Source organism: Myotis brandtii, unplaced genomic scaffold, assembly GCF_000412655.1.
Source record: "Myotis brandtii unplaced genomic scaffold, ASM41265v1 scaffold46, whole genome shotgun sequence".
Taxonomy (NCBI): Eukaryota; Metazoa; Chordata; class Mammalia; order Chiroptera; family Vespertilionidae; genus Myotis; species Myotis brandtii.
In genome coordinates, this window is record NW_005367587.1 from 4,933,809 (window position 1) to 4,954,150 (window position 20,342).

Here is a 20,342-nt window from a genome sequence, read left to right on the forward strand (position 1 = left end):
TGTGTAGGACTTGGGGAAAGTGAGGTTTCGAGTCTGGCAGAAAATGTCTCATCTCACCCAAGAGTCCACTCACAGAGCATTTGGGTGCCCCCAGGAAACCTGTCTGATAGAAGCTTGAGTAGAAGTGAGGCCATTAAGGGCAAAAAAAGAAAACAGAGAGGATGTCTGGAAAAAGGTTAGAGACCAAATGAGAATGGAACATACTCTTTAGGGCCCTGAAGATACCTTTTCCAGGAACTAGAACCAAAATATAGCTTCAGGAAAACTACAGCAAAGAATGAGAGAAGCCTAGATGAAGGAAATATTGTATAATGATCTTGTGGACAGGAGACCCGAGTTTGCATCCCGAGTCTGCCACTTACTAGCGGAGGGACTTCTGGCAAGTCCCCCACCTGTTTTTAACCCCCACTTCCTCATCTACCCTGCTTATCTCAAGATTCAACAGGATCAATAGAGTGCATGTAAAAACACTACAAGCCATAGAGTGCGATGCATGGTGGTGTGAGAAAAAACACAATGAAATCTTATAGAACAGTCTTCATGCTCAGTACTGTGATGTCCAAATAGACTCCATCCATATAATCCTTAGCAATTACGGCAAGCACATCTACAATTCTCAAAAACCGTGGCCTCTTAGTGACAGTTAATGGGAAATACACAGGGGAGGAATTAGGGGAAAGCTCTCCTCCAAGAAGACCGAACTCCCCTGCTTGGGAGAGCAGCCGCATGCCTCCAGCCAGTCCCTGGGCTTCATTCCCATGAGGTCAGTGGCACAGTGAGGAAATAAAGGTCTTAAAAAATTATCTTGCCCTAGCCTGTTTGGCTCAGTGGACAGAGTGTCAGCCCTCTGACTGAAGGGTCCCAGGTTTGATTCTAGTCAAAGGCACACACCTCAGTTGTAGGCTTCTCCCGGACCCTGGTCGGGACACATGCAGGAGGCAACCAATCGATATGTCTCTCGCACATTGATGTTTCTCTCTCCGTGTCTCTCCCTCTCCCTTCCACTCTCTAAAAATCAATGGGAAAATATCCTCGAGTGAGGATTAACAAAACAAAAAATGTTTTAATTATCTTCCACCTCAAGAAGTTTCATGAGTCATTTAAATGACTTGGACATTATGTTGGTTGAAAGAATTATAAGAATTATCTGAAGAATAGTAATAGACATAGTATAGTGATTACTAACATTTAAAAAATGCAGATGCTTTGTTAATAGCTGAAAATGCACAGGGAGTTCCCATATGGCAGTAACTGTATGTCATTTCCATTGACTGAGAAATGGAATTCTCAAATATGGATTTTCAAGTTCCTTGCACATAGTCTCTTGCTTTATCCTCCTCAACCATAGCCAGGGACCCACAGCCTCCAAATTGAGGACCCCAGGATTGGGGGTTGGTCATTACAACGGTTCAGTCTGTATGTTGTGATAATTAAGAAAATTGGAACAGAGTGCCAAAGAAAGATTCTGCAGAAAAGAGAGAGAGAAGAGCAAAGAGGGGAGAAAAGTGAAAACCATCATTCTTTCTGTGCTAATAAAGAAAAAGGAAACACTTACTTGTCCCTACAGAGTTAAAGGTAACCCAAGCCAGCCTGAGGTAAACTTATCATGTTTATAACATGTATTTCCCCATCAATTCTCCTTCCCCACTTGGGTGGTGACTGCTATCTTTTTTGGGATCCCCATTCCCTCCCTTTCCCCATTTGGTTGACACCCATTCATGCTAAAATTTAACAAAGTGTCACATAATAATGATGGATTGAGAGACCCCGGGGCACAGTTGCACAATCCTTGCTTAAGAAATCCACATCTACATTATTTACATGTCCATTCACCTATGCAAACCAAATATTTTTCTTTCTGACTAAGTACCCATCTATTACCTTCCCTAGATTATCCTCCCATGTGCCCACCCCCTCCCCAGGAAGCTCAGCAGTGCCTTCTCTCCAAAATCACTGCCACTACTCAAGTCCCTGCCATGACCCCACCTTCCTTCGAAATGAAAGGCTTCCATTCCCTGGGCTCCACGCCTTTCTGTCCTACAACCAACCAGGTGTGCCCCTTAGGCCAGCCCTGCTGGTCCCATGACTGATCACAAGAAGGGAATAGGCACACGACGATGAAGAGAACAAAACCATGATGTGGCCGAGGAGACCAGAGGCACAGGCACTTGCCACAGGCCTGGAGCGGCTTCCACAAGGTGGCTGGACACAGGAAGAGCAGGGAGGAACCGAAGATGAGGAAGAGGGGGAGTGGGAGGGCTGGTCGCCTCTGTTTTGTTTTTAAGCTGTTCAGGATTATGGATACTGAAATCAACACATCTGTAGGCCTCACACAACAGTATACAAGACTGAGCACCCAAAGCTTTTTTATATTTTACTGCAGAGGTATTTTCGATGTATTATTAGTCACTATGTAATTTGTAAACTGCTCATTCATACCCTACATGTACAAAATCATTTTACAAAAATTATTGAAAAAGTAGTAGATAATGTGTCTTCTGCTGGGATCTTACTGGAAGGTGTATCCGAGCAGGTGACAGGATTAGCAGCAGCAGCAGCCAGTACTGTGGCTGCCTCTCCATCTGGCCCTGTCCTCCCACCACCTTGTAAATTCCCAAGTCCACTGCATCTTGGTTCTTCACCTTTCTCCCCTCTTCTGCCGCTGTCTTCTCACTGGGACCAGCCTCTTCACAGATGGCCATGCAGAATAAACGAGGAATAGAAATACATCTTCGTACCTTTCTCCCTCCAGGGAGAACAATTCTGGTTCTCTGGGACATTCAGCAATCTTATTTCCAGTGGCCTTTTTTATCCCACCATGAACCACTTCAAACTTAAATAAATCTCCTTCAATTAGAGTTCTCAAGTAGCCTGCATGAGAGCTTTTGAGTCTTCCTTTTACACTTAGTCCTTCAAGCATCTATTACAATATTTTAACCTTCGTGATCAAAACAACTAAGAACGCTGTTTTGTTACTATTGCGTTATGTTCTATCTCACCAGGAGCTCTACTAAGAAAATACAAAAAGGAAAAGTTCAGCTCAACAATCAGCTGCAGCACATTCTTAATGTGTGCTACCAGGGGAAGTCTCTAGGCCAAAATTATTGCAATCAGATATCCAGTTCTTCCGAACCTCACCAGACAATCCAGGGTCATGGGCCAGACCAGAAGTCCACCGTGATGTTGACATATAAAGGATTGTAATCCACGGATAGTAATTTATAAACACAACTGTTCAACCCATCTGTCCTCCAGACTCGTGACACCTGATGTAAGAGCTTCATCCTAAAGATAAAAAGAGCAAATGTGTAAGACAAGAATTTAACATATATTTCCATCGCTTTTTGCCTTGTCACAGAATTTCGCAAAAGCATCTTGGTAAATTATTATACCCGTTGGGTTTCTTACTGCAAAAAAGTTTATTGTTCCCACCTAAGGTAACAGACATCAATGACAGCCATGTGTTCCTGTGCCTGACTCCATGTGAGACCCTGGAGACCAATGATGAAGTGTCATGTAATAATGACACTTGCATACAGTGAGCCTCTAGCCCAGGGGTGGGCAAACTTTTTGACTCGAGGGCCACAATGGGTTCTTAAACTGGACCGGAGGGCCGGAACAAAAGCATGGATGGAATGTTTGTGTGAACTAATATAAATTCAAAGTAAACATCATTACATAAAAGGGTACGGTCTTTTTTTCTTTTTTAGTTTTATTCATTTCAAACGGGCCGGATCCGGCCCGCGGGCCGTAGTTTGCCCACAGCTGCTCTAGCCTATGGACAGAGGATGTACAGGTACAATATATACTGATACAGTGTAGCATGTGTCGTCCCCTGCTAACAGGTCCTTGTATAGGCTTCAGGGGATCTATGAATCCTCCACTATTGTTGGGGAAGTTGCGTCTGTATGCAGGGAGTGTACATAGCTTTCCTAAAAATCTCAGAGTCAGAATGTACGGAGAGCAGGATGAATTAAGGGCACCTCACTTCACGATGGAGTCTGGAGAGGGGTTGCAGAGAAGGAAAATTTGAGGCTTAAAAGAGGAGAAATTCACTACATGAAGAAGGTGAGGCAAAGGACTCCCAGGAAGAGAAACCACCCTGGACAAGATGCACAGACATGCAAACAGCAGAATGCATTTGAAGAAGAATAAGCAAGTGTGTGGCCGGAGCCTGGGATGTGGGTAAAGTAGGTGGTGAACTGAGCTGGTCCCAAGAGCCCAGCAGAAAAAAGCAATCCACTTCAGTGACAGTAACAATGTAGATGGAGATCAGAAGCACAATGTTGAGCTAAATAAAGTCAGGAGAAGATAATACAGCAGGATTTCACTTATAGAAAATTGAGAAACATGTAAATTAAACCGTCTTTTGTGTAGGGATACAAATATATGGAAAAAGAAGAAAACCAAGAAATGGCACAAATAATTATAATTATCACAAAATTTCAGGAAACTTTTGTCTCCTGTCATGGGGGGCAGATATGGGGAGAGCCACACAGGCAACAGGCATACATTGAGTGGGGGACACCACTAGTGTTCATGGTATCAAGAATCTTCAGATTTTTCATATAATTTATAAGTATTCTTCTTTATCTATTCAATATTTTTTTTAAGGAGAAAGATGCATGCCTATGAACAGAGACTAGTAAGACAAAGGGAAAACAGAAATATTTATTTTGTTAAAGTGGTGGATTCTAACAAAAAGGCTAAAAGCCCACTAATATTGTTTTAAAATGTAGACTTCAGAGGGGTGGAGGCAGGCTAGAAAGGGTCAATGGGGGGGGGGTGGACATGTGTAAGACTTTCAACAATTAAGATTTAAAAAGAAAAATGTAGACTTCAACAAAAGGGCCAAAAGCCCTTTAATGCTATTAGAAAAGTTAGGGGAGCTCAGTTGGTTGAAGTGTTGTCCATACACCAAAAAGGCTGTGGGTTCGATTCCCTGTCAGGGCACATATGCAGGTTGTGTATTCAATCCGTAGTCGGGGCTCGTTGGGGAGGCAAGTGATCGATGTTTCTCTCTCTCTCTCTCTCTCTCTCTCCTTTCCTCTCTCTACAAATCAATAAAAACATATCCTCTGGTGTCTGTTTGAAAATTACCCAATAAAAAAGCTTTGAACGAAATAAAGTGGCTCATCTGATCGGATTCCGCAGCATCCAATATTGACAGAAGGAACTAAGCAGGTAGCCGGCAAGGCTCGGAAGCCAGGACTTACCGCCCTACGTTCACCTCATTGCCTCGGTCTCTAGTGTGGAAGATCATTGTATATTTAGCCACATCAGGCATCGGCCGGATTATTTTCATTCTATGAAGTTCAACCCTAGAAAAAGAACACAGGTGGTTAAAAAAAATTCTAGTCTACTTACTTACCACTAGGCACTTAAACAGAATCATTTGTAAAAATTTATACACAGGTGCACACACACTCAGAGTCACACATAGCTTGCTTATCTGCATATTAAGGAAAGAATTTTCTTAGAATGTTGGGCCTCAGGCAGTAAGTCCATCAAAAAAATCACACTTAACATTTACTTCTGGGGTACAAAGGAGATATGTCAATTTATAGTGTGTCATTTCCCAAAAGCAACTGAGAAAGTACATGATTTAAGGTATATAAATGTCTAATCACTATGTTGTACACCTTAAATTAATATAATATTGTATGTCCATTGTAATTGAAAAATATTTTTTTAAAGTGTGACAAATAGAAGAATCAAGTCTCTTAGGATCCCAATTTACTTTGCACTTCCTCCTTTTTCCAAAGTAATGACAAGCTGTAAAGCCCATGAACCTAGTTTCAAATCTAGACTTTGTTCTTTACAATCTTGGTAGGTCGGTTCATTGTTCTAGGTCTTGGTTTCCCATCTATAAAATACCCAGAGTTTTAGAGGTGATCAGACAGGCTCAAATGAGAGAGTCCACAGGAGCATGCTTTGCAAACCCCAACGTAATATATAAGTGCAAAGAAGGGTGGTGACTGCTGCACAGGTGAGCCAAAAAATATTTAGTAAATAAATCTCAACCAACTTTTATGTTAAAATCATCTAGTCATCCATGGCATTGGTTGAGAATCATTCTGAAGGCCCTGATGTTCTTATCAAACAAAAGCAAAACGTGGTGCTCCCCTGGACCTTGCAGCCAAGTAGCGGTGGGATAAAGGACAGTGATGACACACGATCAGTGCAAAATTCTACTAACCATCCATCTGGGCAGCAAAATGGACTTGGGGAAGATGATGGATGTCGTTTACCTCTAGCCTTCGCCACTCTTGCCCTGAAATCGAGTGGACACCCTTTGTCCACTTCAAAAGCTCCGGCCACATAGGCCTTGAAGAGCTGTTGCCGTCACATGGCCACTCCTATGGAGACTTTGGTCAGGGAAATCCACTCCCCTCCTGCCAGAAACATCCCAGACTCCAAGCCTACATATGGGGACGAGACCAGCAGGGAGCCTTGGCTTCTTTAGGCTGAAGCAAGGGGAAAGTTCTGGCAGTCACATATATGTTAATTCAGAACCGCAGCTGACAGAGTTCCTTCCCAAGAGACAACGGCAGGAGGAAAGGGGGTCCCCAGGAAGGCCTTGTTATTATAAGTCTAAAGACACTGGCCCCAGCCTGCCGGCGTGGCTCAGTGGTTGAGCACTGACCTGTGAACCAGGAGGTCACAGTTCGATTCCAGGTCAGGACACATGCCTGGGTCGCAGGCTCGACCCCCAAATGTGGGGCGTGCAGGAGGCCGCCGATTAATGATTCTCTCTCAGCATTGATGTGTCTATATCTCTCTCCCTCTCCCTTCCTCTCTGAAATAAAAATACATATTTTGTTAAGATACTGGCCCTAGGCTCTTGAATAATTACTTATCTCTGGGAGGTAGGGATACTAATAGCTATCTGGCTACGAAACCCTGCTCAGGGGAGGGAGCTGAGAGAAGAGGTCAGATATATTCTCCCTGAAGCCCTCAGAGAGGAGAGCAGCCCAGGAGAACATGAGGGTAATGCTAGCAGCCCGGAGATCGGCCTGGGAGGCAGGCAGCAGCTGCTCCCAGGGTATGCGGGGCTGGCTAATGCCTAACTGAGAGGACCTCTAGGCCAGTTTCAGGTGTGCAGCTCCACAGGCTGCTGGCACTCCCTGCTCTGGGCACTGGGAACTGGGCAGGATTCCCTGGGGTCTGAGAGAAAGCACAGGCTTATAATGAGCCCTCTGGCCACTTTCCTCAAATTATAGCTTTGCATTCAGTGGTGAGACCCTTCTCAGTGAGCAGTGCTCACTGACAAGTCCACAGAGACCTCCATCAACACTGTGCGCCCCTAACACCCGCAAGCCAGGAGCAGGCACCTTCCATCATTTCCACACTTCCAGGGTCAATGAGCAATCTGGGCATCTTCCCTCCGCCCCTGACACCCTTTATGCCCAAATCTGCGGCCTTGTGCCCTGCTGGACTGGCATCTATAGGAACTATAACACACAGGTTTCCAGAGCCATCACTGACCACAGAGCCCCGTGAAGGCGACCTGTCTCTGTTGTTCACCTGAGTCTGAGGTCATCGTCTTCGCCTCCCCATCCCCAGTAGTTGTTAGAGAATCCATTCACCTTGAAAAATTGCTCTCGGCTTAGGGCAGTAACACCCCCAAAATATCCGTTGTAACGCAACCTGGAGCAGAAGAGAGGAGAGAAAAGGTACGAGCATTAGCGCAAAGGCTTTTTGTTCTCCACAGACACTGGAGAAGTCTCTGATTCGGGGCCAGCATTCTAGGAACACTTAAAGACCATGCACTCCACCCATCCATTCCTGCTGGGCACCCGCCTCCTGACATTCCTGGCCTTGCCTGTCTGGCTTCCATTCCTGTCTAGACAAGTGCTCACATCTCCTCACTAAGCAATGGTGCCACCCACCTGTTACTGTTAATGTTTAATGTTTGTGTGCAGAGGTCTACAGAAGTACCTGTAAGTGCACCATACCATAAGACGTGGATGACAGATTTCATCCCATGTGCCAATCCAATGAGTAGTCGTAGCTACAGGGCACTGGGTTAAGAAGGATTCTGAAGCTGCACCCAGGTTCAGCATGAGTAAGTGTCATAGAGAATTACTGGTATTTTTACTCTCACTTTGTTTTGGGTGGGGGTAGAGAGCAGGAGACAGTTCCTGCTCACACGTCGTGTGCAAATTTCCACTTCCAGCATGCAAAGCTCCATCTCAGTGTCTGATCCTGAAGAACCGAATACACCTCAACTAACCTGATGTTTCTGGTTTGAGCAGTTAGGTAGATGATAGTGGCTTTCACAGAAACAGAGTATATAGAACAATAACTAGGTTTTGAAAGAAAGACAGTAAATTATGTTTTGAATAAGTGGAGTCTGAAATATATTAGAACTCAGATCTGCAAATAAGACTCTTTTCAGCCTGGCCAGTGTTGCTCAGTGGTTGAGTGTCAACCTATGAACCAGGAGGTCACGGTTTGATTCCCAATCAGGACACATGCCCAGGTTATAGGCTCAATCCCTAGAAGGGAGCCTGTAGGAGGCAGCCTGTCAATGACTCTCTCTCATCACTAATCTTTCTATATCTCCCTCTCCATTCCTCTCTGAAATCAATAAAAAAAATCTTTCTTAAAAAAAAAAGATTCTTTTCAGTTTTAAAAATAAAGCTATGGAGAAGAGGGTAAAGGGGAGATAAATGGTGGTAGAAGAAGATTTGAGGTGATGAACACATAATACAATATACAGATGATGTATTGTAGAATTAGACACGGAAACCTATATAATTTAATTAACCAATGTCACCCCAATAAATTCAATAAAAAGGAGTTGAATTTGGTTCAGAACTTCTTACAGCCAGAAGAAAAAGGAGGACACATTCAATCCCCTGATTCACATTAGGAAAACCTACCAGTTACTCAAAAAAAGACAAAGGCTCTCCGATAGTTATAAAAGAAATGTCTGGCCAGTTACAACAGCAAGTCCAAACAGCAATATTTGTACAGGGGCTGTTTTTGTTTTTATTTATTTATTTTTATTGATTTCAGAAAGGAAGGGACAGAGAGAGATAGAAACATCAATGATGAGAAGATCATTGATCAGCTACCTCCTGCACGTCCTCTTCTGGGCATCAAGCCCAAAACGTGGACATGTGCCCTGACTGGGAATCGAACCGTGAGCTCCTGGTTCATAGGTTGAAGCTAAACCCTTAAGCCACACTGGCCAGGCCAGGAGCTGTTTTTAGAGTGAGTAGCCTCTAATGAAATCCATGATTGTGACATGGAAGTTTTATTCAAAATCAATTCCCAGCAGCAATGCCCAAGAACTCTGTTTTTTGTGGTCTAGCCTAACATAAAATCTAGAATTCCAACAAAAGGCCTGCCCTTAAAACAATCCTGTTATTTGCACTGGAAAAATAAATCCTGTGCAATTGTAATTTCTCACCACAAATGTTTACTTAGTATCTATGTCAAGGGTTCGACATATAGGTATTCCGAGCTGTAGATAGTGCCAATGTATCAATACACAAGTGAACAGATGGTTCTACATGTTCCTGAAAATACACGGTGCCCAACCATGATACGCTGCTTTCTTCAAGGCCGTGGTGGTTCAGAGATCAGAAGACAAAACCTCCAGATAATGAGATTCAGATCCGTGATTCTCTTAAAGAACCTCCCCAGCCCTGTGGCCCCACCGCACCTGTCTCATTCAGGCACATGGCATCTTCACCCCCTCACAGCTTTTTCTCCTCCTCCTTCCCGCAGTCCTTACCAAGTGCTCATAATTAAATTTGTGAAAGTTAAGTGCAAAATTGATGCAACTCCACTGTAGCTGTCTCCCCACCAGCACACAATAGGGAGCCCTTTGAGAGCAGGCACTGGGCCTATTGAAAGTGGTCTCATGGCCTGGAGTACAGAGAGCACCATAGACTTGAGCACATGGGAATGGCAGGCTCTGGGGGAAGCTGACAGGTACCAGTGAGTGTGCACACAAGTGAATACACAGTTTCATTCATAGAGAATTTTCTTGGTCACTATTTCCCCTGGGCTGTGCTTAAATAGGAGCTGGTATAAAATAAGGTTGAAAAGTGGATATGCCTATTCTGCGGGGGGAGAAGGGGGCACAAGAAATGGGGAATGAAGACAGAAATGGGGTGCCTAGCACTTCCCATGGTGGCTTTGAGAAAAGGAACTTGTCCTGGGTGTTCTGGCTCCTGAGCTAACTGCTCAGTAGATACTCCCCTCCCTACTCTCCCTCAGAACTCGGGGCAGATGCCGACGTCCCATTCTCACACAGAGACCTAAGAGCTGAACTACGGGGCACACATCTGTTGCCTCCAAGAGGGGGAAATCAAGGACAGACAGGTAAGTTACTTGAATTCTGCACAGTGGGGACAGCTTGAAAAAGTTCCAGGGTGTGGATCGGCAGGTGAGGCTGGCCCTGGTTTGCAATGCCTGCATTACTTTCCCTCCTGCTCTTTCCCTTTTGTCTTTGGGCTCCTCTGCCAAGGCTGTTGTAGGGCTTTTGTCCTCAAAGGAAAAACCTGATTTCTCATATTTCCGTTTTGAACTTTAAGTGATCTGTCATGTGCCATTTTTCCTAGTTCTCATTTTCCTAAGACACTCTGGGCATGACATCGCACAGCCTTGGCGACAACAGGGCAAGCAGGCCAGGAGCAGAGCCACCTTACCTGTACCCAGTGCTGTTCCTGCCCACCACCAGGTGCTTGGGCTGATCCTCACACCTGTAAAGGTTCAGGTCATTCTCGGGCACCAGGTCCACATCGTGGAAAATAAAGCAGTCCCACATTTCATCCTTGAGAGCTTCTATATAGCCCACATTCAAGAGTTTGGCTCGATTAAACTTTTTACTCCCAGCCTGTAGATAGAGAAGTGAAAGTTGAAAAGCTCCTGAGACGATTTCACAGTGGGCCCCCTTCAGTTCAGATGCAGACGCTGGTATGAATTACTCCTACTACACACAACTAGTGACAGGAAGAAGTGACAGTAGGTGCAATAACAATAAAAGACAGTCTGTTCCTTAATGTTTCATACATACTTGAATTCCATAACTGAAAAACATACCTTGAAATGAGTTGTCGTTTAATGGGTATAGATTCTCAGTTTTGCAAAATGAAAAAGTTCTAGAGATAGGGTGTACAATGTGAATATACTTAACACTACTGAAGTGTACACTTACAAATAGTTAAGGTGGTGAATTTATATTATGCATAATTTTCCACAATTTTTAACCCATATATAGTCCAAAAAATTGTATACACACTTTAACAGCTGATAGCTCAATTTTGAAAATGAAATGTATTTTAATAAACACTGCCTTTATAATTAGTCAAAGTGTGTGTATACATTTTTATGTGAGGGCGATCTGGCTGCGACATCTGTCACCCCGTTGATTGCCAGGGTAGATTTGGCTAATCTGACTGGCTAGGCGGTGTCCCCTTCCTTCCTCATCGCTCCATGCTCATCTCTCCCAAAGCTGCACGCTTCTTCATCAAATGGGGTGACCTTCCCCAACAGGGAAGAGGACTTCTCTTCGATCAAGGGTATATGAGTAGCTTCGCTCCTCTGCTAGAACCTCCAAACAAGCTTTCAAGGTCCCATAGTGTTAAAATACAAATGAAAATAACTCAAAAAATTTAAAATATATCTTTATTCCGTGTAAAACTACAAAACCTTTCTTACATACTAGTCATACTGAAAAGTATCATTGCTTCACTGTTCAACTCCAAGCTCATCCCAATATTATCCTACGTAATCAATTTACACTAAGCTTCCAAGAGATATAGCTTGCCAGAAAAGACCAAGAGTTTGTGACCTGCTCTAGCCAGTTTGGCTCAGTGGATAGAGCGTTGGCCTGTGGAGTAAAGGGTCCTGGGTTCGACTCTGGTCACGGGCATGTACCTTGGTTGCAGGCTTGATCCCCAGCCCTGGATGGGGAGCATGTGGAAGGCAACCAATCAATGTGTCTCTCTGGCATTGATGTTGCTCTGTCTCTCCCCGTCCCTTCCACTCTCTCTAAAAATCAATGGAAAAATACCCTCAGGTAAGAACCTAAAAAAGAAAATTAAAAGTTTAAATTAAAAAAAAAAAAAGAGTTTGTGACCTGTAAACAGAGAAGGTTACTGATAGTATTTCTAAGCTACTTAAAAGTCTCTTGGAATCACCGTAAGAAAATTCTGTTTTCATGTTTAACAGTGGAAGCTAATCCCCACATTGACCCCCCGAGAAGGGATTCATCACTGGGTAAGAAAAGATCACATTTCGACCAGTAATAAGATCAGAAGTAAAGCATGAAAAAGATTTCACAGCATTCATATTTTCATGGCTGTTTAGATCAAATTCCTTCAGAATAAATTTCAGTTCAATAAACAGTTTATCATAACAAAAATATAGGCAGTTCTCTCAAAAGTTTCCATAGTACTCTCCTGAAAAGAATAACACAAAGCAAACATTTTTCTACTCATAAAATATATATATATTGGGTGTAGCTGTCCAGAGAAAAAAACTCAGAGTGACTAACCATGTTAAAAGCAAAAATAATTATAAAACAATATAATAATAGTAAAATTTTGTTTCAAATACTAAAATAATAGGCATAGAGGTATGATATATGCACATTAATTTTCAAGAGCCCCAGTTTATTATAAAATATACATTGCAGAGCTATATCTACCCTCTGATGTGTCAAAAGTTTTCATTAAACAAATATTACTGGTTATAACCAATAGCAAGGATGCAATTAATGATTTCTGCTTGCATTTTTAGCATTTGTAAGGATTTGAGGGGAAATTTTTGGAAGGCCCAGGGCAGTTTTGAAAAGCTAGACATAGACGTTTAAGTTGATGCCTTATTTTTCTTTCAATAAACATTAATACCAAATAAAAATAATTACCCACTCCACTTTGCGCTAAACTCTTCAAAAGCGAACACTGACACTGTTCCTACTAAATCATGCTTCTGGAAGCCAAATAAGTAAATCAAGAAACAAAAAAGGGGAGGGGGGGAAGAAAGTGAAAACTAAACATGTTTTACACAATAAATAGTGGCAAACTTAAAGGCAGAATGGTGGAGAGGGTCATAGAACTCCATGCTATTAACACACAGTGGTCTGTCAAATCCTGTCTAGATCACCAGTGAGTAGCCACACGCAATAATGCAAAACAATTCCAACATCTCATCGTGTAGTGTATAGTGAACGCAGAGGGAAACGTAGGTATATCTCAGGAGGAAACTGTAGGGCAGCCATTGGCAAACATGGAAGGACTCACAACAAAACAGGCCTCCTCCAGAGGTTTAGTGAAGGGGCAGTGAAGTTTCCCAGCACTTAGCTCCATCACTCCACACTCTGGGACAAGAATTTCTTTCACTCCTTTCAAGGATGAACAAGGTAAGAGATCCCTCCTTTGACAACAGTTTGATGCGCCTTTTAACCAAGATAGACAGGTGGCCAAGTACCTCAGAGAGAGGAGAATCTGAGGCAGAGCCCTGGTCTGTCCCCACACTCACCTGGTGGATGATGTAGATGCCATATTCCAGCTGCTGCCTCTGCAAGAAGGGATGAAGGTGTTCCAGCAGGTACATCAGGTGTCTCTCTCGGTTCCGGTGGGGAATGAGGATGGCAACCCGCTGTGAAGCCTTACATTCCTCCGGGTGATACCGGCCTCTGTGCACTTTGGGATTTTCTGCCTGCACGTCTTTCAGAGTAAGATCTGGTTTGAAAACGAGCTTGTCCTGACCTCCTACAATTAAAACAGGACACAAGAAACAACAGTAGCTCTCTCCTTAAGTGTTGATAGGCTGGCATGAGCGAGTACACATGTAAGCACTTAGAACACTGCCTGGCACGATATGAGTGCTAGCTTTTATTATTACTACTTCAAAGCCTCATTTGGTCATAAACTACAACTGCAGAACGATGTGACTCGGGTTTTTGGCTACAAAAGCCAGAAAGTGACATATAAGAGCATTCCCTTGTGGCTGGATAGCCAACTTTGGCTCAGTGATTCAGCCATAAATTAGAAATGCATTCTGTCCTGATGACCCTGGTGAAAAGCAGAGGGCAAGACTAGACTAACTTCAAATGTGCTCTATCCACTTTTCCTTCTCAAAGTTCCAAAGGAGTGTGAAGCCTCTTACAAAATCAAGAGTGTTCCGTGGGATCAAGCTCATGGACAAGGCCCCTTGCCCACTCCTTCCCTGGGCTCTTAGGAGCTATCCTAGCTCCTTGGAGGTAAAACAGCATAAGGATGTAGAAACTAGCCTCACTCCCTAACCCAGCAATGCCAGACATGTGCCACGGTAGCAGACATCCTTGATGGAGCATTTGCTCTGCGAGTCCGGATGCAGCCTGGTGGGATGAAACCCAGGAGCCGTCCATGGTAACCAATAGCATGCAAGACTTTGAAGATCAGGCTGAAGCCAGGGACCCTCCTCTTGGGTCTGAACAGGGAGTACTGACTGGTAAGAAATGAGGCAGAGCGCAGGGAACCGAGCCACACTTCCTTGAAGCTCCATACACACTGGTCAGGCTGTAAGATCTCATGTTGCTTGCAAGTAGTGCTCTCCTCTTCTGAGCCAAACAACTGCAGGTCCTTCCTATGTATGTCACGGTTCCTCGCTCCCTGTGACCATCCCCTACCCTGGCTGTGGCTGCTGATACCAGGCTCCAGCGTCCATGAAGTAGTTAAAGACTCTGCCAACAGCGCCAAGGCAAATGACTGTTCCAGCCACCTGAGGAGAGTAACTCCTGAAGGCTCTGCATGTGACCAGAGTCAGCAAGGCACTGAGACCCTAAAAACAAACACTAAGAAAAGGAGTAAGGAGAAAGGCAAGCTACCGGGGCAGCTGCCAGGCCACAGAGCTTCTGGGAGATGATGGTGTGGCTGCTGAGGTGGTTTCCTGTGTAGCCTGTTAATAAACGCCACCATCTGAGTTAACCTGCTACGCCTCTCTTCTTGGCCCCTGAAAGAGCACCATGCAACAGGTCTGATATAAGCCAGTCCCCTTGCTCACTTTCTCATTGCCATAATTTTTTACGAGCCTAAACTTCCAGTACCTGCTTCCACATCCTCTATCAGCCTCCTACCACCCTCAGTTTTTGTCCCTTCTGGCCCATCTTCATCCATCTCTAATTATGTCACCCTCTTAATCCAGGTCCTTGCTCAGTTTTGTGTCACTGCCCATCTATTTCTATTGTTGTTAATCCTCACCTGAGGATATTTTTTCATTGGTTTTCAGAGAGAGAGTGGAAGGGAGGGAGGGGGAGAGAGAGAGAAACATCAATGTGAGAGACACATCAATTGGTTGCCTCCTGCTCCCTCTCTGACTGGGGCCAGGGATCGAGCCTATAAACCAGGTATGTGCCCTTGACTAGGAATCAAATCTGCCACTCTTCAGTGCACAGGCCAATGCTCTAACCACAAGCCTATAAACCAGGTATGTGCCCTTGACCAGGAATCAAACCTGCCACTCTTCAGTGCACAGGCCAATGCTCTAACCACTGAGAACGCAGGCCAGAGCTGCCCATCTATTCTTATAAATGCAGATATGGCTTAAATACGCTGTGAGGATTTTGAACAAGGAGGATAATACCGTCAGATTTGCATTTCAATAACTCATTTTCCTATCCCAACTTGTGTAATTTCTGAGCAGAATAATTCCCTCACACAATTCAGAGTAACGTTTTGGCTTTTCCATGACTAGGTAGAGAGAAGCATGCCAATACAAACACAGTACAAGACTGTGATTCAATTAGGAAAGCAGGTCTGCAGGTTTTTGTAAAGAGCAAAAAGCCTCCAAAGAGCCCCAGGCTGCCCCACGGAGAGTTGATTTCATGTAAGCAGAGAGCCACCTCTGCAGGACAGGGAGGGGCACAGGGCTCTGCAGACTGGAAGGGCTCACCCTGGCTGCATCCTGCCCGCACGCTGTGCCTGGGGAAGAAAGACAAGTGTATGAACACACTGTGGTCAGCACCACAACAGGAATATAGGCAGACACACAGGGAGCATGAGATGAACTCTGGGGCAGTCCCAGAAACCTTTCGGGAGGAGAAGTTATCTAAGCTAGACTTTTTGTGAATAAACAGGAATCCACCAGGCAGACATGAATTGAGAAAAAGGCATCCTGGGAAAAGGGAACAATATCTAGGCTCAGAGGAGTGCCTTGTCAGGCTATCAGCATTTAATGTCCTAAAGAATCAGAGGTGTGCTCGAACCTCTGTGGGTTATATACAATATCGCAGTGGGGTTGTTCTCTCTAATTAACGTGTTCGCTAAAACCAGTTTACTGTTGATTTAAACTGAGAGGCAACACATCAAAGGGGAACATACAACATATTTAAGAAATAACCACTAAATGCAACACTGAAGGACGGACTCAGTCCTGTCCCTCCACTCCATACTTTTGGCCAAAGGGGTGCTAGCAGATGGGGCACAAATGGAGGCCTGGCCGGCTTGTATTTCTCCACTTGTGGTCTGCAGATGCCAGGAGAGAAGTGCCCAGGCCAGCCCGCTGGTTCCAGAAAAACGAGAGACCCATGGAGCAGGGCCACCAGCCTAACCCAACTGACCCCGAGCTCACGCCACAGACTTGTGAGCTAAATAAATAATGCCTGTTGACGTGTGCAGCTGGATAATAAAAGTGGATGTGCGCATATAGTGGAAGACTCTGCATCAGCCATATGGACACAGCTCACAAACATAACGTCGAACAACGGGAGTTCAGACACAAAGGAGTACACAGTGCATGTTTCCAAGCAGGCAGAGTTCAAAAGCAGGGGAATCTGTGGGTGGGTTACAATCCCGAAGTAAGGGTCGTGACTGAAAGAATGGGAACGCCTAGGGTCCCATGAAGATTCCATTTCATAATTTACATGCCGCTACACAGGTATGTTCATTTTGTGAAACTTAGTTGAGCTGGGCACTTCTGATCTTTGTACTTTTCTGTATATGTATCTAGTAAAAATAATTTTATGTAGCACTTGTAAAAAAGAAAGAAAAACAAATACTCACTGAGGTGTGGAGAGACGGAAGGGCAGTCATCCAGGTCTGCTCTTTTCACAGAGGCTTCGTCAGCCAGAGTTTCTTTCTTCCCCAAAACCATGGCCTTTTTGAAAGTAGTTATGAAATCCTTTGCTTTAGGAATCTCCTGAATAGCACTCACAAAGTAGTTACTGGTGGCCCACCCCACCACCGTCAGGCATAAAGTAAAAAGCAAGAGTAACCGGAGTTTGTAGGAAAGGAAGGAAGTCACGTGGAAGCCCATGTCTTGTTATGTGAGCAGATGGGTCACTCCGCCTCACTGCGGGCAGGAAGCTTCCAGTTCACCTTTTCCAATCGGAGTGCACGCTCGGTGACAGCTGAAGACGCAGTGCCTGCTTGTGCTCAGTAGTTCTGCTCCAACAGTCTCTGGAAGGCAAGCACAAAGACGTATTTCTAATGGAAATCCTACCCTGTGATGATTCATGTCACACGTCAGCTCGAACTGAAAACCTATCCCCCAGGGAACCTGACTGGCAGTAATGGGAGTTCTCCAGCGAGGGTTTAGAGATCAGAAACTCAGAGACTTTCGAGGCAGAAGGTCCCAGCCATCTACACATCACAGGAGTTCTCTCTGGGTCATCTCTGTCACCCAGGAAGAAAGCCATGCCCAGATATTGGGGGAGGAGAAAGCAGAGCCTCCTCAGCTTTGAGCTGGCACAGCCTAAAATACAGCCGTAAGGGTTCTCTTCCTGGCACAGCTGTAAGAGAAGGTTAACAACCTGTGAAATGTTGTTACGGAGAACAAGACAGAAGCTCTAACCTGTGAGAGTTAGAAAAATATGTTCCTCAAAAACAAGGATAAAAAATCAAGGATTTTCACAATGAGGCACTGCATGGGCACATCCCAACAGGTGGGGGAGAGGGCAAGAAACATAAGAGAAGGCCAATGCAGGAGGTCAATCATCTACAAGAATAACAGGTAAAACTGGTTATGGTCAGGGGTTTTGATTCAGACAGAAACTATAACTCCACCACATATTGGCCCTGAAACCTGTCTTCTTATCTATAAAACTAGTGGCCCAGTGCACGAAATTTGTGCACCGCGGTGGGGGGGTGTCCCTCAGTCCAGCCTGCACCCTCTCCAATCTGGGACCCCTCAGGGGATGTCCAACTGCCAGTTTAGACCCGATCCCTGTGGGACATCCCCCTCACAATCTGGGACTGCTGGCTCCCAACTGCTCACCTGCCTGCCTGCCTGATTGCCCCTAACCGCTTCTGCCTGCCAGCCTGATCACCCCCTAACCACTCCCCTGCCAGCCTGATTGACGCCTAACTGCTACCCTGCCAGCCCAATTGCCTCCATCTGCCCTCCCCTGCTGGCCACCTTGTGCCCACATGGGGGCGGCCATCTTGTGTGAAGGTGTGACAGTCAATTTGCATATTACTTCTTTATCATATAGGATGGGGATAAATATAGTACCTACCTGGAGAGGTTACTGTGGGACTGGATGACCTAATATATTCATATATCACATGTTAGCCCACCTCCTGGTGTACAGGAGGCACCCACTACCTGGTGACAATCGCTGTTGATATTGTTATATGCTTTACTTTAAGTAACTTTAGGTTAGGGATGGCCAACAGGCAGACACACTGGAGGTTGGCAGAACCACCTTTCTATGTTTTTCACTGTCATTTGATAAACTGCTATGCTGATTTCATACTTAAGTATGAATCAATCTCTGAGGCCACATAAGTGAGGGCCCAGCTGGACCATGGTGAGTGCACTAAGGTGATGAAGGTGGTGAGTAGCAATACCCCCACATCCTCTCTGCATTGCCAAAATCACACCTCTCCTCAAATCCTAAACATGTTAACGGAAGAACACAGAAATGCTAAAGCCAGGGCATAATAATCTCTATAGCCAAACATATCCTCAATTATATGAATAGAATGAATATTTTCTATACCAAGTGATAACACAGAAATGCTTATGATTAAATCTTAAGTAACAAAAATGAAACATAGAAAACAAACTCTATATGTGTGTATGATTACCACTGAAATTATAGAAATAAGAAAACTCTAGAAAAAAATATAGCCAAAAGCAGGCAATAATTGTATCAGGAGTATGGGATTAGCCAAGGGTGTATTTTTCTCTTTTCTTTCACAAATTTTGTATAATACACTTCTGTCTTTTTATAATGAAAACAAAGTTGCTTTTAAATAAGATGTGGTAATTTACTATGAAAAACAAAAACAAAGTCTTAGCAACTTTCAAAAGGACCTCATACTTACTGAAGGGTAGTATTTCAAAATGTAGCTGTAGGCTAGTTTGAGGGAAGCCTAGAAAGCATTTCTCTCTAGACACAACGTAATAGATGGAGGTTAGGTTCTTGGGTCAAACCACAAAAGAGAGGTTTTGACCCAGCAAGCAATTAAACAGTATGACCTGTGTTTAGTCTTGAAGGTACCTAAAAAATAACAGTAATAACAGCTAATAAGAGTGGTTTACTTATGCATTTACTCTGTGCCATGTAATGTGGTTAAATCACTTTATCACCTTATTTAATTCTCATTTCAACCTTACGAGCTAAGAATTATTAGTCTCCTCATTTTATAGATGAAAAAAATGAAGGTTTAGAGAGATTAAAGAACTTGCCCAAGACACACAAGTAGTAAGTGGTGAAGCTGGGATCTGAGCCCACGTGGTCAGCCCCAAAGCCTGGGCTTCTGCCATATCCTTCACATGGACATTTCAATCTCTTTCCTTGTGGCCTGGCTGCACCCAACACAAACCCTAGCCATAGGCAGAGTTTTCTTTAGCAGCCTCCTATCTCTCTCCCACATCCTCCTGTCCCTTTCCTCGGGCCTGTTTGTTCAACGGGCTTCCTGAAGTTTCTTCTCTTCCCTCCAGGTAAGTCTGCAGATTCCTGGGACCAATCAGACAACCTCTTGTAGACTTAATGGCAGGAAGCACAAATGCTAGGATTGCCAATAGCTTTTGATTAAAATCTCAATCTTGGAAAATTTAGACTGGCAGCATTGTTTTTCTAAGAGCTGCTTGTGGAGGGATGGTCCCCTAACAGGGACACTCACCTGCCTGAAAGGACTTCTGATCACAGAACTACAGTATGCGGGCGCGCACACACACACATTCTACAGAGGGAGGGAGTGTTTTTTAGAGAGAGTTAAAAACCTACCCAAGTAGTGAGTTAGGAATAGGCATAGACTACTGCTGCTGAACTGCAGCCCAATTTGTCCAAAGATAAGAAATTTATTACAAAAGCAAGGGGCCATCCTTATGATCTATAATAATAAAAGCATAATATGCTAATTAGACCAGACGTCCTTCCAGACGACCTT

General features: G+C 44.3%; 1 protein-coding gene and 1 pseudogene across 2 annotated transcripts in view; one reads left to right on the forward strand and one right to left on the reverse strand.

Moving 5' to 3' along the window:
- Positions 1 to 2,349: 2,349 nt before the first annotated feature.
- Positions 2,350 to 20,342, reverse strand: part of B4GALT4 (UDP-Gal:betaGlcNAc beta 1,4- galactosyltransferase, polypeptide 4) — a 30,990-nt gene continuing 12,997 nt past the window's right edge. The window contains exons 2-7 of one of the 2 annotated variants that reach the window (XM_005875327.2): positions 17,007 to 17,402; positions 13,504 to 13,736; positions 10,668 to 10,855; positions 7,528 to 7,650; positions 5,217 to 5,321; positions 2,350 to 3,285 (exon numbers count right to left, since the gene is read on the reverse strand). In XM_005875327.2, the coding sequence (XP_005875389.1) occupies positions 3,153 to 3,285; positions 5,217 to 5,321; positions 7,528 to 7,650; positions 10,668 to 10,855; positions 13,504 to 13,736; positions 17,007 to 17,259 (1,035 nt within the window). In that variant the 5' untranslated portion in view covers positions 17,260 to 17,402 and the 3' untranslated portion in view covers positions 2,350 to 3,152. Of the gene's footprint in view, positions 3,286 to 5,215; positions 5,322 to 7,527; positions 7,651 to 10,667; positions 10,856 to 13,503; positions 13,737 to 17,006; positions 17,403 to 20,342 lie in introns of those variants that run through there. The other variant, XM_014546970.1, reaches the window with a different exon arrangement.
- The window catches only part of LOC102262614, an 8,333-nt pseudogene continuing 6,762 nt past the window's right edge, over positions 18,772 to 20,342 (forward strand).